This window comes from Aulonocara stuartgranti (assembly GCF_965226115.1).
Source record: "Aulonocara stuartgranti genome assembly, chromosome: 10".
Taxonomy (NCBI): Eukaryota; Metazoa; Chordata; class Actinopteri; order Cichliformes; family Cichlidae; genus Aulonocara; species Aulonocara stuartgranti.
In genome coordinates, this window is record NC_138946.1 from 24,268,688 (window position 1) to 24,286,734 (window position 18,047).

At 39.9% G+C, this 18,047-nt stretch overlaps 1 protein-coding gene across 1 annotated transcript; it reads left to right on the top strand.

The window, feature by feature from the left end:
* Positions 1-17,621, top strand: ammecr1 (AMMECR nuclear protein 1). Its single transcript, XM_082549834.1, has 6 exons — positions 1-1,588; positions 6,342-6,452; positions 9,934-10,048; positions 10,682-10,772; positions 10,891-10,987; positions 12,676-17,621. The coding sequence occupies exons 1-6, from the start codon at positions 1,116-1,118 to the stop codon at positions 12,788-12,790; spliced, it is 1,002 nt and encodes a 333-aa protein (XP_082405960.1). The 5' UTR covers positions 1-1,115; the 3' UTR covers positions 12,791-17,621.
* The last annotated feature ends 426 nt before the right edge of the window (positions 17,622-18,047 follow it).

The window sequence follows — 18,047 nt, forward strand, 5'->3', positions numbered from 1 at the left end:
TTCTGAATTGCAAATCTGATATCCCAGAAGCTACGCATTATGTGTAGCAAGTGGGCGCAACACGTTTTCTGAATCCGGTTCCGGTGTGCCGACGACACCGATGCCCGTGCCCACAGACTGATCACAGGGCTTTTACCCGAACAGCACCGAATTGTAGCAGCTGAGAGACGAATGCGGGGCTCGTCAAATCCAGAGGATTTCTCACGGCTCACGGACTAGAATGCTCTTCTCTGTGTATCCCCATGAACGGATGACAACCTCCAAACAAACCTATACTGAAAACTTTCAGCTGTCCGTTTGACGCGGGGGTGTTATTGAGATTTCTTCCCCCCTCCTTCTCACCAGATTCAAGAAAAAGGCATCATGCAGGTGCAAACTGTGGGCTAACGTTACTGATATGACTCGCTGGGCGCTGACGCGTTTCATTGTGCCATGACAACCCTGCATTGTCAGATGCCATTTTACTCTGCGCTATCCCAGCGTCTGGAATTCCAACATACTGGGCCTGTTGTGTAATTAGAAGTTCGTGAGGCAGTAGCAAACAAGCTGGTGCAATGAGGGGCTACGCTGTCCAAGACACTGTGCGCAATTTGTGCTGAAGCTTATGGGTCCTGCGTACTCAAGCTCCCGGCTTCCACTTGGAGAGGTGTGCAGCGGGGCTACAGCGCACTGGCTGTCGGCTTCACATCTGGACCGCTTGGCTACTGTCATCTGCGGCCTGTTCGGACCGTGCCCACCCTGAACTTGTGTGTTTTAAGGGGGACTGACTGTGATCTCCTCGGATGCGGATGGTGTCGTGTTAGGGAGAACGGGGGGCTATTAGGCTGGGAGTTGACGTTATAGGTGATCCACTGGAACACCGAGATCCAAAGCTGGACTGGCTGACTACTCGAGAAAAAAACTGCTTATCCCAGCTATGGATTTTCCGTAGCAAAGTCACGCATTTTTAAAGGCAACGCTAGGGTGACACTGCAGTCTTCTCGCCACATCGGTTATTTCGTCGTCCGACAAAAAATAAAAGAGTGAAAGTGGAGTACTGTCCGTCGTACGTATCAACGCAGTGGGATTTCTACGTCTGGCCGGCGTTCCCCCCCACCCTTCCCGCGGTGACGGTTATGGGTCGGAAGCGGTGTGTCGGTGCAGATTGTTCCAAGATGGCGGCCGGGTGCTGCGGGGTGAAGAAGCAGAAACTGTCGGGATCGCCCGGATCAGGGGGTCCCGGCGGGGTGGGGGCGGGAAGCGGGGTGGCAGGAACCGGACATTGTGGCTCGGAGCTGGGGATTGGCTCCTCCGCGACAGTTGCAGCGGCGGCGAACGTGAGCCGAGCCAACGGCCTGGGGGGACCCGGGGGTAACGTTAGCGGCAGTAGTAGTAGTGGTAGCAGCGGCACAAACGCTCTGTCCCCAGCCCCGGCCGGATATAATACATCCGGCCTCTCCCCGAATCTCAGCCCAGGACCTGGTTCGGGAAGTGGAGGCAGAAAAATGGTCGTTTCGGCGGAGATGTGCTGCTTCTGTTTTGACGTGCTTTATTGCCATCTGTACGGATACCAACCTCCGAGAACACCCAGGTTTACAAATGATCCCTAGTGAGTATTTTCTTGTCTGCTGTTGTTTGCTGCATGTCAAAGGCTCACTATGCTATTCTCCCAGAAAATGTATGTGGCAGCACGCTTCGTGGCTTCAGCTCCGGGTTCTGTTCAAACTGTCACTTCGAAACACCCTTTTGCTTCTCGTGAATTTACACCGAAAAGCTCGCGAATACAGCTTGAATTGGCCAAGTTGGAATATCGGGCCTTGTCGAAGAGACTGTCTACACTGGCCTGTCGCTAAACTAGCTGACCACTAACGCTACAGCGAATTTGATATAGTGCTTATAAAGTAATCTTTTATGTCACTGGATAGAGTGAAAGGTCACTCTTATATTTCCTGTTGGCACTTTGCGAAAGAAACCGTTTACAGTGCTGTCAGACGAACTCTTTAATAACACTGCTAACGTAAGCTAAGGGTGTTTGCTACTAGCTTTAGCTGTTACCAGCTAGCCACTTAGTCTAAAATCATAGAGGTTTGAACGAAGATAACGTCGTTGACTTTATTTTAGTGTAACACCGATAGCTTCGTTAGGTGAAACATACGACTCAACGTGTTAACTTTTAATATTTTGTATGTTAATATCAAGAATATTTTAAGTCGCCCTGAATGAACTCTGCTTTGCCACATACTAGGCTTAGCTTTGAGCTACATTAGCTTAGTAACGAAGTATTAACAAGCTTTTAGGAATTAAATTAATGGTAAATATGCTGAGAACCTCGGCTACCATGACTACGAAACCAGCCGGCGGGTTTCACAGCAAGTTTTTGTGTAGTGTGGACAAGACCAGTGTAGAAACACATAAAAATACCCGATTTTTGGCACCAAACAACAAAGAAAAGGTGGTGCTTGCTAAGTACTTAGCAGCACTAATCTTTGCTTAATTTAACCGGCGATAAAAGAAGAGCAGTGGCGGCGTTAGATAAATAGAGCTAAAAGATAGTTTAACTGTTTCGCTGTTTAACCATGCGAAGCATTCGTTGAACGATGTGTTTTTTGTATTAATTGTTTAAAAAAAAAATCAATAAATGTATGATTCCTGCGCCCTCAACCGAGACATTTTGTCTCCACCTTATGTTATAGCGTCTGGCTTGCGGTTGTTTAACCCAACATAAGCCTGTAAGACGGTTGTTTACATTGGCAGCCCTACCCAACAATTTCATTAACCATTATAAATATAATAGACCAGATGACTTTGAAATAACTTTTTGATCTTGTGTGATCATTACTAAAATAATGAGAAATCTTGTCTTTCCATTGTACTGTCACGTGACACAGAGGCATTCTTATCCCTTTAGACAGACAATAAATTACATTGCTGTATACATGTTGGGTGTATGCATGCTGTGGGTTGTTTGTATCTACCAGCTCAAACATTCCAGTGTTTATGGAAATCATTACCTACCATGGCAAACGGTACACTGTTATACATATGTAACACACACACTGCTTTTTGCAAGTGTTTATTTGCATTTATTGTGTTGAATATGCAGAGATGCTGATTTTGACATCTTGACCTCTGAAAGGAAATCCAGCTTGCAGGAATCTTTAATGATAAAAGGGCATCCTCGAAGTCTGTCAGACATTTCCAAGTCTCTCTCAACTGCATGTCAGAAAACTGTAGGCAGAAATGCTTACACATTCAAATATACAGATTGCTCAAAACTCAGTGGTGGGTGTCACCTGACATGTCTCTGACAAAATAGATAGAGCTTGTTAGGCCAGAGTTTATGTTGCTAGACTTACCTAATGCACAATAAGCTAAATAAGAAATGCATTCTTGGTGGTAAAACTAAAAAATGTTTATTTTTCATATTTAAGTTGTAGTCATTTTTTTGCTCATTAATTCCAGGACTGCACTGACAAATGCAAAAATCCTTCATAAGAGAATTCTCCTCATGTTGGCCCCCATACTGGTCTTGCAGCCTATATAGGTGTTTCCAGTGATGATACACTCAAGCCCACATTTTCTGTTGTACCTCCCAATAAGAGACTATGGAGAAGGAAAAACTGTGAAAAAAAAATTAGTGCAAATTACTCCACAGTCTCTTGTCCACTCTTAGCAAAAAAAACCCCTCAAACATTAAGCGACATTGCGTTGGTAATCAGGATAAGTGCATCACTGCAAGTATGAGTGTGAGTATGAGTATTTGAAATGCCAGCAATGGGGCACAGACCTTGGTAAATCCCATATTTACTGAATATTTCCGTGTCCAGCAAAGTGTCATGCAGTTTAATAAATGGCGAGTATTTGGTGCTGACTTTCTAAATATTGCAGTAAGGGTATATTCTCCACAGCAGAACAAATTTACTGAAGTGATCATGCAATATTTACATTTGGGAGCCTCTCTTAAAGGCACAAATCTTGTCCATTTTTAACTCTGGCTGGCCAGTCTTTAAGGCTGAGCATTGGGCTAGGGCTTAACCTTCAGATTAAACCCAGACATGTACTCGTGTCTAGGAATGTAGCATGCTAATGGCCACACAGAAAAACTCCCACAGGTTTGAGCAACTCATGGTCTTGGGTGCCCTTGACATGCCCTTCTCTTGGGGCCATTGTCAGTTTGAATTATTTAAATGCTGCAACAATGCTGCTGTATTTGACATAGATGCACTGCTCTGCGCAGTTAGTCGATCAGCTCTGCAAAGTCACATTAGTTGTGATGATATCAAAATTTTGAGGGATAAAAATGTGTGTTCTGAAGACATAAACATGAGTTTGTTGTGTTTCCCGTGCATCCATTTCAATGATCAAACAACATTAAACATTGTCTGCATTTTTTTCTGTTTATCTAGTTTTGGATTTACAGCTATTTAGCATCCGCTTTAAATGTAATGAAATATTTGAGTGTATTTAAAATACATTTGCTGTATTTTTACTGCAAGGAGACTAATAAATTATGCCGTCCACCAGCTGCTCCCACAGTCATGTTAGCAAGGCTCGTCAGCTAAATTAGCTGACTAGCTGCTAGCTGACACAGCAGGAATATGGCGTGCTCGTGACTGTGACCGTTTTGTTCAGTTCTTTCAAATCATACCAGACCCTTTAGTCTGGGTGAGGTTAATTTGAAACTCCAGACCGGATGCTCTGTGCCGTTCCTGCATCTGACTTCCTTCCCTCACCATCTGGTTTGTGCAGCTTGACCCGGCTCCCATTAAAAATAGACTCGGCGTGTGTTGTTAGTAAAGCAGAGAGCTGGTTTTGAGATGCATCCATATGCGCTTTGGGAACTACACGCATAGTGGACCCCTAGTAGGAATGAGCAATGTTGAATGGGTAGGCATTGCTTAATAAAATGTTTTATTGGATACAAATTTTGTAAAAGTTTTGAAGTGAAGCAGCCACTGAAATTTAAGGTTTACAATTTAAAAAAATAAAATAAAATTAAAATGTAGAAATCATGCTAAGTTTCTGAGTGTACTGATCCACTGCGTTACCAGAATAAATGAATAATGGCTCCTTTTTTGACTACATTACCATCTAACGGAAGAAAATCATTCACTTCTGTTGCCAGCTGAAGCCACTTAAACTAGTTAAGTTTTAGTTTTTTAAATGTATTTTTTTTTTTTTTAGATAAATGAAACTTCATTGAACCAGGAGTCATTTTGATTTGTATAAAATATCATTTAAATGTTTTCAGATAAAACACACCCTTTTTTTTTCTTAGGCTTTGCGCATGTCCAATATTTTAGGAGTGAACTCAGAGATGCTGGAAAAGACTGTTCTGTCACTGAATAATTTGGCAGGGATATAATAATACTGTGAAACCTTTGTAGCTAAACTGTAAAAGTGTCATGCTGAATTTTGAATTGAATGCTGAATTATTTTTATCTGTACTTAGAATCTGACTGGTGGTTTTAATCTGGAAAGAGATCATTTGGAGCCCTACAGTGGCATGTGAGAATAAAACTTTACATAATCAAATGACTGTATATGATGCAATATACATATATAGTGTGTGTATATAAAATTTATGTATTTATTATTTTCTTTTCGTTTTTTTACAATGTGAAGCTATAGATGACAAAAAAACCCTTTAAGTATAGTGTTTCAGACACACATTGGACAGATGACAAAAAGGTATGCAGGGTAGATGGGGTGTGTGTTCTTATTTCCATAATTCTCCATGGGCCATACACCCGGTTTTGCATGGTTTTTGCCATGGACATGCCATGATGCCTTCCAGCATTGACTGTTGTACTCAGCAATGCTTGATGAATGTATGCAAACCAAAAGGAGGTGTGTACCTTTTACTGTCCTGTTCTCTGCCTAATGCACTTTTGGCTCCAGTGAAACAGCATGTAACTAAGTAATTCGGTGTTTTTCCACACAGTGAGTCCAATGAGGAATTTAAAAACAAACAAAAAACTTGTGTAGTTGGTTTCTTTTTTCCAGTATGTTTTTTGTTTTTTTGTTTTTTTTTTTTTACCCGCTACCATAAAAGCTGGAAAATGTAGTAAGTGTAGAAAATCATTGTTTCAAAAAGAGATTTGGGTTATTCTGTTGTGGCTGGACATATGGCCCAGTGCTATGGGCTAAAGTCTTTGATGACAATTAATCCGTAATAATGTGAGACACTTGTCCCATTTCAGTCCAATGTGAAAAGGTCTGTCTTACTAGCTGCAAAAAACTCGCCGATGTGTACTTCTAATGAGCTTTTATAAGCCCTGAGTAGGCATTTCTCATCTTGTGTAAACACATTAATGTTCAACTACTTTAACACAGTATCTTGTTCGTCTGTTGTTTTTCAGCCCGCTGTTTGTCACATGGAAAATAGGCAGAGACAAGCGGTTGAGGGGTTGTATAGGTACATTTTCTGCCATGAATCTGCACTCAGGACTCAGGGAGTACACCCTTACCAGGTAAGCAAAAATGGGGACTCGCTAATTTGTGCTTCAGAGCTGCAGACCTCTGTCACAGAGAAGAAACATTCAGAAACGGCACAAAATGTTATTAGTGGGGAAAAAAAGAGTAAATTGAAGTCATATTGAAGGTTATTTTTTTTAATTCATTTATTTTTTAAATTTCATTTGTGCTGCGTTTTGAGTGGAACTGATGTTTGTCTTTGATTCCTGATCCTGGGGCTTGGAAAATATTCCACAATAATGTTCTTTAGTTTTCCGTAAAGGTTTGAATTAATGACATCTATTTGGGGAAAAAAAAAAGTAGTGTGATTAAAGGACAAACATGAACCCTTGAATCCCAGGAATGCAGATCACTGAAGGGTGTAATAAGGAGAAGTCATCGTAGGCTTTTTGGAAAGACGTTAGTTCTTCCCCTCGGTTATCAGATGCCGAACACTGTGGACAGTGTTTTTGCTCCTATAGTAGACTTCCAAACACTGAGAGAATCAATGCCAACATGGACTGAAGCTGTTCTGGAGATACATGGAGGTCTCCTATCTTGTGACCACCTTTTCTTTTGGTATTAAAAACAAGCGACATAAAGATTTACCTTTGTCTAAAGAAGACAAATAAAAATACTGTTTAGGTTCTGAATGTGCATGCCACGATTGTGTTTGTCATTTGTCAAGCAGAATGCTACATAACCATTTATGCTCATGCAAAAATGCAGTTGTCTTGTCTCAGTGCAGGTGCCATAACACTGTCCATGCGACAAGGCTAAACAACACGAAAGTGCACCATTCACTAGCAGTTGTTAGGACATTTGTGCCACGCATCACTGTTCTTGAACTACACTGCCTGTGTGTGGTATGTGTTGGCATGTAATCTATCTCCATTAGGATCTTGGATAAGTTTCAACAGCTGGTCTTAACTGCTGTGTTGGTCTTTGCTAAGACGTGTCTGTAGAATGACACTCACATTCACCAAGTCTTAACTACCCCCGTTTGTGATGATTATGAATGACCAAAGCAAAAAAAGAAAGAAAAAGGCAAAATCGCTGAAAAAAGGCCTAAGTAGAGCTGGGCGATATGAGATTTTTTCATATCACGATATGTTTTTTTCATTTCAGGCGATAACGATATCTATCACGATATAAGCCAAATAACTATATTTGTAAGATTTAAATGTGCCGTTGCTCACAAGTAAAATGTGAAATAATCAGCAGCTTGTTTTTATTTAAATATTTATTTCCCATAATAAGTTCAACAGGGTAGATGTACTTAAGGAACATGAGACTTTTTCAGATAAATAAAAGGCAAATATTGCAAACTACACAAAAGGCAGCCGCTAAAGCGTTTAAGTTTCAAAATAGAACAAATGAAACAGACTAAATTGTCAATTCCACTTAGAAACAAAATATTAATTCTAAAAATAAATCTTAGTTTGTTTTACAGAAGAACAGACAAAACTGACTAACTTTTGTCAATATCAAATAAACTGAGAACTAAAAGGTAATTCTCAATCTCTCCTTGTTGTATAGCTTAGCTTTTCAAACAGTTTTAACAGTTACTTTAGTCTGACAAAAGCCGAATGACGAATTAGCGCTTCCAGTCAGAGACTGAGGCTACGTCCACACGTACACGGGTATTTTTGAAAACGGAGATTTTCAGTTTTCGTTTTAAAAAATAATCCCGTCCACACATAAAGGCAGAAATGAAGGAAAACGCTGCTATGAACATGCCAAAGCAGCAGGTGGCGCTAGATTCCTAACCGTGCAGAAATGTTGGCCAATCAGAAGTCTAGAAGCCTCGGTGGGAAAAAGTAAACAAAGCTGGGGCATAGAAGCAGAACCGAGTCGTATGTGTGGAGGGACAGTAACTGTGTGTATATGTAAGCATTTAAACACTGCAGAGAGTAGAATTAACAGTAACAGTATTGTAGAAATTCATTTAACCGAAACAATAACGTGGCGCAGTGTGACGCATGCACCAGTTTATTGTATTTCCAGACTTGCTTTCGGCACAATTTACAGTGCACGCTACTCTGTTTTTTGTCAGACTTGAAATAGCCGAAATACCTTCACACTACGGAACTTCTATGGCTCTTCCGTTCGACAATCTCTCCAGCATTGGAACCGTCATCTGTTTTCTCTTCGGTCACGCTCGGTTGATTTTTCTAGTCGGCACACTCATTTCCTCCATTACGCGCTGGCTCCATTACCCGCTGGCTGCTTCCCAAACAAACACACGTGCGGCTTGGCACTTGTGCTGTACTAACAAGTCACGCGACGTGACGCTGCGGCTGTGATTGGTTCGGCTCTGCGCTACTTAATTTGGATTGGCTGACATTATTATTATTATTATTTTTTTAAGAGGACAAGAGCGGCGAGGTCTATCGCGATAGCTTAATTTCTCTATCGAGTAAAAGTTATATCGCGATACATATCGTTATCGTTCTATCGCCCAGCTCTAGGCCTAAGACAATTAAAAAGTGTGCAATCTGCACAAAAACTTGTCTGAGTGGCAAAAGATCAAGAAACCGTAGTGGATTAGGAAATAAATAGATAGAAAGTTGTTGGGAATGGAGCATCTTATGCTAAGCAAACAATCATGGGAAAAGCGTCAGATCCTCCCAATCAATTCAAGAAAGGTGGGGTAATCAGACATATGGATCTTCCACTAGTGTTATCAGTAAACAGTGGTGTAATTCATGTTTTTGGTGAGGCTAAACCACCTTTTACTGGTTTTTGCCACTGTGGAAAGCAGCAGTGCTGACCTGCTTCTGTTCCTTTGACATCCTTGTAGTATATACAGATAAATAGCTCATATAGAATTAAAACCTGTCAGTTAGCTTGTAAATGTTAAATATGTTCAGGAGATGGCTTTTCCTTTTCCTCAAATAGTCTGGTTTCATGAAAGGCAGTATCCGACATTCAACATGGCTGCAAGTATGCTTTATTACAAGCTTGTGCACTTGTATCCCCACTCCTAAATAGGCTTGGTTTGTTTATGGCCAGTCGTAGAAGAGAAGTTGAGTCACAACTAAACGGTGCAAGTGGTGTAACTGAGACTGCCTCGATTATACTCTGTTGCGGATGCGGACAGCTGGAGACCCGATGGCTAAATAGTCGTTCCTGTCATACTCCTTTGAAGAACGCCACCTGAGGTGCATGTGCAGTTGATACATTGTAATGTAAATTCTCTGTGGACAAGTCAACAAAAACAAAACAGGCCAGCTGGCCATCCGAATGGGTCTTCACATTCACTGTCTGATGAGGAAATTTATATCACACAGACTTGTGGACATGGAAAGTCCACTAGTCGTGTCCCCCCCCCCCCCCCCCCAAAAAAAAAAGACAAAACCCCCCCCAAAACAAGCAAAACATATTTCATTCTGTTGCAAAGTGTGCTACTATATCTGTTACATACCAGCACCCTGCATCCCTGTGCTGAGTCACCTCTTGTAATGCTGTTTTGCTTTTGTACTTTGATGTCTCCAGTGCCCTTAAAGACAGCCGCTTCCCCCCTATGACAAGGGATGAGCTGCCTCGCCTCTTCTGCTCAGTGTCTCTTCTCACCAACTTTGAAGACGTCGGTGATTACCTTGACTGGGAGGTAAGAGATGTTATTTGCTTGAACATGGCTGAGCACAGGCTTTTGCCCCCGCACTTTTGTGGTGCTTTGCAGCTTTGATGCAGACTCACGTGCATCTCATTCTTCAAGCTATTATTGTACACGAATGTGTCCACACGTTATTTCTGGGTTTGTCACTTGAAGGCATACCCAGCATTCTTGAAGTGGCAGCATAGTTCTAAAGCATTGTATTTATAAAAGAGAAAAAAGTCTGCTTTAAATTAAAGTTTTCTGGCTTTCAAAATTGGATTAGTTTGATTGGGTGCTGTATGCTTTTCCAAAACATCAGTAGATGTCTTTACCAGCTGTTATCTGTGAAAATAAATATGATTTGGAGCTACAGTTTGATCAATAGTACCATTTTTTAATTGTAGTTTTAATTTCCAGCAGAAGACTGAAAATTAAGAATAATATGTGAACAGAAATGAGAATATCGTGTAATAAACTGGAGCTTCAACCATGCAGTACATTGCATTTAGATGAAAAATGTAAAACAGATTCCATCATTAACTTGGAAGTGCATTTTGAATGGAATAACCTGTTTCTCCACAGCTCTGTCTTCATTGGATGAAGAGATTTATAGGGATTTATTTTTGTGCCTGTCTTGAATTCTAGGTGGGTGTTCACGGTATTAGGATAGAATTTTTCAATGAAAAAGGATCAAAACGCACCGCCACCTACCTACCAGAGGTTGCAAAGGAGCAAGGTAAGATCTTCTTGTGCCTCTAACAATCTAGCTTCCTCTGCTTTTAATAAAGACTGAGTTGTATTGAACAGAGTAGGGAATATGTGGAATTGCTTTTCACTCCTTTTACTTTAACTAGGTTGGGACCACATTCAAACCATAGATTCCTTACTACGAAAGGGAGGTTACAAAGCTCCCATCACAAATGACTTCAGGAAGACCATTAAGTTAACCAGGTAAGATTACATTTAATTGATTGAATTATCTAATGCTGAAACATTAATGCGTCACTGCTGTACTCTGTTCTTGCAGCACACTTTCATTTAGATCCTTTTACCTGACGTGCACAAGGCTTAACAGAACCAGCACAAATAGTTGTATACGTCAGTGTGTCTGGATGTACCTATGTGCATATGTGAAAAGGCATATGTTGAGTCTGTTGATTAAACCTTTTGTGGCTCTTGAGGAAACTATGTGCAAATGTTCCAGGAACTGCCATGCCACTTTTGTTGAGGCTGAAGTGAGACAGTGGCAGGAAAAAGAAGAAAACCCAGGATGTAAGAGATGGGTGTAACCACAGTGACATCACCCTTTTGTTATGTGAAGTAATGGTTTAAAACCTTAGCTCAAGGGGCTTTGTCCAAGGGTTTTTTGTTTTTTGGACAAAGTTTCAGCTAACACTATCAAGCTGCATCCAGTTACTGTGGCTAGCTGCTATTTACTCTTCAGTAATATAAAAATCAGGATCATAACTTCACCAGTAATGCATTCTGCCTTGCACTAGGCTATAAAATATTTAGATGTAAATATAAAATATTAAATATATTCTGGTATAAAACTATCAGTTTGCGGTGACTCATTTGCTTTTAGAGCTCCCATTAACCTCCTAAAACCCGAACTCTTTCATGACATGCATTTTGAATTTTTCTTTGCTATTTGGATTGATTGGGACCTGATGAATGTAAAAACAAAGAATTAGCAGATTTATTTTTTTTTAACCTAAATTTTGTATTTTCTTGTAGAGAAAAATGTAGTATTTTTGGTCTAGACATCCCAAAATGTGATGTCCACATATGCGGACACCAGGTCCTAGGAGGTTAAGTGAAATTGAAATTTCTGGCTGCAGTTTTCGTTGCTACTTCGTGGACACTAAAAAAAAAGACTCTCCTCTGCTTGAATATCCCTTCTTGAGGCCACATTAGCCCTCATTAGCATAACACAGCTAAAGTCCATATTGTAGACTGTATTAGCAGACTGTATTAACAGAAGTGCTAGAAATCTGTAATCTTTTAATGGCCAGCAAGGGTTGACCCCTAATGGCAAACAAGACCAGTTGTACTGAAATATATGGAAAGATGTCCCTGACTTTCCTCAATCTATATCCTCAGTAAATATCTTCCTGTTTGGTCTCAGTTACTAGTTAAAAGCCTTGCTGAATATAACAGGATGTTCATTTAGTAACTTATGGTCCCCTTTAGTTAAAAAAAAGAAAGTTAATGTATGGTTTACTGCAGTGTGTGCGCTGTCTGTCTCTTTGAGTGATACTGATGTCTGGTTTCAAAAAGCTAAGATGGCAACAGTGGAAATGCTGAGCTTGAAGTTTAGAAAATGTTCACGTTGCTAGCCAACGTGTGATGCACATTGCCTACATCCATCTTTTATGTAAATTTTGTTTTAAACGTAATTCTTTCCAGGAAGTTGCATCATGGTTATTGTATGAGTCAGGTTTAGTAAAAGAAATCACGCATACAAGTAAAGTATCATCTGTGGGCCTGCTGCTTTAGTTTTGATAGCTACTGAACATGCAGCCTATTTTAGCACTGACACTGGACTGTATATGAAGAGCAAAGTGAGAGTGATCATGACTCTCCTAACACTGGATTAGAGCAGTTAGCCATCACAACACATCTCTTTTTGTCCCCAGGTACCGTAGCGAGAAGATGACGATGGGCTATGCAGAGTACATCGCCCACCGCCAGCACCATCACTACCAGAATGGCATTGGGCACCCTCTACCACCCTACAACCATTATTCCTGACAGCGAGCCGCATGACCAATCATTGGACCTCTCCGCGGACCTTTTCCCAGGAGAGCCCGCCCCCTCCTGGTCTAGCTATTTCTACTACTGTACCATTTTATGATGATAGTTTCCGTTGCCATGCTGGCCGTCTCCCAGACGTTGACATGGCAACGGGTGGCAACGAAGCGTTATTTGATTCTGACAAGAAATCCACACGTTTCCTTTTCTTTGCCTGTGGTTACGTTTTTGCAGCATATGTATTCCTATATCTGAAACCCCCCGTTCATTCATATTTTTGGAAATTTAATCAAACGTTAGATTTTATTAATCTTTTCAGCGAACCTAATCAGGTGTTTAAGTCTGTGGATGGAAGGAAGTCTCTTCGAGTGGATTAGTCTCGCGCTTCTGTTGTTTAAGCTTTGCTACAATTTTTACATTTACTAAGAATTTTCTTTTTTTCTTAATCTTTACGTTAACCTACTCTTAAACATGTAACACCATGTAGCAAGGCAACTGCAGTTTTCAAAGGCTGTCGTCTCTTCTTGATTCCTCTCAAAAAAACAAAACAAAAAAAAAAGACTGAGGTTTGTTTTAGCTTGTAAACTCTTGTAGTGTTGTAGTTGGAACTATGTATTGGAATATGTATACTCCAAAGTATAGATGGTAGGATTGTGGTGCCTCTTGACCAGCTTTTGCTGGCAATATTTATTGATTGAGCTCACAATCGTGTGTGTGATTTCTGTGTGTGGATATAGACATTGGTCTGCCACAAGACAAAAAACTAGTAGAAATTGGATGATACTTAAAGATTCCCCTACAAAAGAGTTTGGAAACCTCCCCCTCTGAGTATTTGTAGTGTTTTGGTGTGGAAGCTCTAAACCATGAACAGCTGTGTCCCTTATCGGTTTTAGTTTTAATCATTTTTTTTAACTTCTTTCAGTTTAAAGTAACTGCTGGAGGAAGCCATTTTGTCCAGGGATAATCGTGTCACAGTGATTTATTAATAAACAGTGTAAAATTCTCTGCATTGGAGAGGGGGAGCGGGCACAACTACAGGTCCCTACAGAGGGGAGGAAAAACACCCCAAAAAGCATGGCTGAGTAATACTTAGATTTAAGTTGAACGTATGTGTTTGTTTCTGAGTTTACTGGCAGGGAGTCACTTGACAGGGACATGCTATAACTACTCAAAGCCATAATGTCTTCTCTCTATTCCACACTTTGTAGTCCGTTGTTTGGTTTTGCATTCTTTAACCTCTGGTAGATGTATCAAGTCTCCAGCTTCTGAATGCAAAACCAGTTTCGAGACAGACCGCATCACTTGATATACTTGTCAAACCAGGTGGGTTTAGTCATTTGCTGAATGTGCTGCATGTTGCCCACGCTAATGGGGAAAGATTGTCTCGTCTCTTTACATTATAGCTAACAATGGTCACTCGTCCACAAAGTATTATGTATCAAAGCTGTCATTTTGATCCATTGAAGACGCACAAAGGAAGTGATCTCATTACCATGTTTGTGTCATGTAGACGTTCATGTCATTGTGCTGTTTAGAAGTGCAGCCAGTCAACGTAGTTGTTGAAACTGCACTACTGCCATTCTGCTCCGGTACTTTAGTGAGATCCCATTGATCCTGTTTGTGTGTCCACGGCGCTAGTAACGTTTTTGTCAGCTTGTATGGGCAGTCAGGTTGAAGCAAACACAGTTGAATTAGTTGGAACAGATTCTCTGCACGGGGCTCAGTGGCTCGCAGTCGAGGTCTACGTATATATGAAAAAGCCTACACATAAAGACTCAACAAGCCATCTCCCATCCAGATATTTACTTGCTGTGAGTCTCATCCGCACACACACCTGGATAGTTGGCTTTACTTGTCAGAACGTTTGAGTCTTGGAGGATCGTCGTGCGGGTCGCTTGTTTCGGGTTTTAGTTCGCTAACTGGAATTTTTGAGAGGTTCTTGTTACTTGACCAACATCTTTCTTTGTAACAGCCTTTACTAACTGACAGGTATTTTTTTCTTTATGCAAAAATGTCAAGGGCTTTTGGCACTCCATCCACAGTAACCCGAAATGACCCAGATTTCAGTTGTGTTGCCTTAAATGAATGATTTAAAGAAAGGAAAAAAAACAATGGACCAGTAGATGATGCCCTGAGTGTCCCTCTGTCGCTCTTCTCTTTTCCATCATCACACCACAGCGTAGGAAAGAGCCACATGACGTTTTCCTGCTTTAGAATGCCAGTGCTCTCTCTAAGAGGGCAGCTGGATGCCCGCAGCCTTCAGTTTTTTCACCCAGCTGGCGAAAAAAAAAAACCCAACCCCTGCTCTTAAAGGTGACGTCAGCCGCTGTGGTGTTCAAACTGCGTCTCCTTGTACACTACATGACGAGGAGGAACAGCCAGGTGGTCATTTCCTGGTCCATTTAAACACAGCACAACCTGAATTTTTCTGCTGCAAAACCAAATTGACCATGCTCTTTTACATATGTCTTTGTATACACATGCAATGTATTTTGTTGCATGTATGTATGAGTATGAGACCTATGGTTTTATCCATGATATGCTTGATCTATGGCTTACACACTCTTATTAACCATTAAGAGATTTAAGACAAATATGGTGCTATCTGACCTCATATTGGGGTGGTCACATCTCGTGACTGGTCATGCGGACTCATTGATCATATCATACTTAAAGATGATACATATAAGATTTTCTCTTTAGTACATTCCTGTGAAATGAGTCATGACGGCACATTTTAATACCGAAGTATGATAGTCACCAATTCATACAGTAGCCCCCAGCAACCTCTGCTTTCACGAAGTTCACTGTGGGTTATTTTGGGATCAATTCCCTATGGGAAATACGGAATATAGTGAAGAAGGAAAAGTCCCAGAAGCAACACGTTACAGGGGCTATGGAATGTACTGTCTGCGGTCGTCATTACAATTTACCAGTGATATATTAAGAGAAAATCTTACATGTTTTACCTTTACTATCCTTGATATATGCAGATCTGTTCAACAGGTGTTTTTATTTTGTTTGTATTTTGTTTGTTTTTGTTTAGTTTTTTTCCTACCAGTGCAAGTCAACACCTTGCAGGTTTGAAAGGACAAGAAGTCACAAGTTAACCTCATTCCCCTTGATCGCTCCCTACACTGTGGCCCAGCCTCATGGCCTAGTTTGTCAAGGTGTGTGATGTATGTCGTTCGGTAGATGGTGACAGTAGTCGTGGTCGTCTTTAGCCTCCTCCTGCAAAATTTGATGCTGTTTTTTTTTTTTTTTTTTTCTTCTTCTCCCTTTTCTTTTTTTTAAAAGAAAACAACAAATCCTTAGTTTTTCTTCTAGCTGCTGAATCGTTTGACCTCCTCAAAGAGTTTGAGTTGTTGACTAGTGAACGATCCTGTTTTTTTTTTTTTTTTTTTTTTTTTTTTAGCCACGTTGAAGGAAAGCATCTCCTAAAATGGGACGGAGAGTTAATATTTTACGTGAGGACACAGAAAACAGTCCTGCTTCTGTACTGGTTTAACTGTTTAAAGCATTAATACCTCATGGGATCTTATGGAACGACATTTGTAGTTTGTCTGTAGCAGATTGTGTTTTGGTTCCATACCAGGGTTAGAGTTCAGCCTCAGCATTCCTTGCGTGGTCATTCTCATATTTCGTGGAATGCTCAAGCTCGTGTTACCTTCGTATGTTTGACTGAACCAAAGATGCCAGCGGCCATGCCCAAATGCTGCTCTTCAGGCCTGGCTTCCTGTCCTTCCAAAAAAACAAAAAAAAAACTAAAAACCCTGCAATTGACAAAATGTTTTGTCTTTTTTTTTCTTTCTTTTCTTTTCGTTTGTTTTAAATGTGCGATTTTTCTCAACTGTTTTGACTTAATAAGCAACTCAATTTTTCAATGATTTTTTTTCATTGACTCTATCTCTGAAGCCGTAATTGGCCTCAAGGATGGTTAAAAATGGTTGCAAGTTGTTGTTACTTGTTTTGTTTTATTAATATTATTATTATTATTACTATTATTATTATTATTATTATTGCTATAATTTTCAAAAATGAAAATCCCATGGTGTGCCTCCTAGCTTTATGGGTTTATAAATGTTTTTTTTTCCCCCTAAAGACCAGCAGTTATACTTTGTATGAACTATGGATTTATTCCTTATTTTTTATGCCATTAAAGATGAAAAAGCCTGTTTTCTTTACTCTGGACCCAGTAGCTGCACTGGTATACAATCGCACTGATAGATGAATTTAGAAAAAAAGAAGAAATGAATCAATAATAATAATAATAATAATAATAATAATAATAATGATAATAATAATGACAAAAGAAATAAGAACTACAATAAACTTGTGTTTGAGAGTTTTATTATAAAAAAAAAAACCTAAGAAAAAAAAAGGAAAATGACTGTTTTTGTACATCAAAATAAATTCTTTTCAAAGGAATATTTTGGATCTAGTTTCAAAATTATTTTAGTGGTTTTCTATGTTCTGAATTTTTGAGACACTGACTTCTTAAGACGTGTCACTGTACAAAATGACTTTTTTCTGTTGCAGTGGCCTGATGGGCTGGGAGGGTTACCTGGTGTAACTCCTCATACCAACTTTTATTTCATTTCTTTAAAAAAAACAAAAAAACATTTTGGATCCTTGTTTTTTTCCTTCTGCTTTAGTAACTTGACAAATTGTTGATGGAATAATATGAACTGGGAACTTCAAATCCAACCCCTGTAGAGCTAGACCCTTCCTTTTTTCCTATTGAATAGCTGTTAGTGTGACAAGACTTGAAATGGGCATTTATTATGATAGTATGACTCAATAAAAAAAAAAAAAACCATAAAAAAAGAAATTAGCAAAAAATTGCAAAAGACAAGTGTGGGGAGGGTTGAAAGAATATATATAGATGGGTTATCTGAGTATGTAAGCAATGGCTGTGAAGATCATGTAGTTTTAAACATTGTTACCTTTTAAAATCATTTATTCAATAAAAAAAATTACAAAATCAACTTGAAAGAGAACGTGTCATTCTACTTTCTTGCAGCATGTACACTAAATTAGCTAAACTAACCTCCAGTATCTTCAGCTGACTGATGGTGGTCTAAACTTTATATTACACCTATGCATTATGCTGTTTGGACAGTTACAGTTTGTCCTGCTTTAATTACGTGTTGAACTAATGTATGCCTAAACATTTATTTTTCAGGGAACATGGTCCAGTTTAAAGGCAGCAGCATGGGCAAGAGTCCGGTTAACTTGTATGGTCTTCAGTAATGGA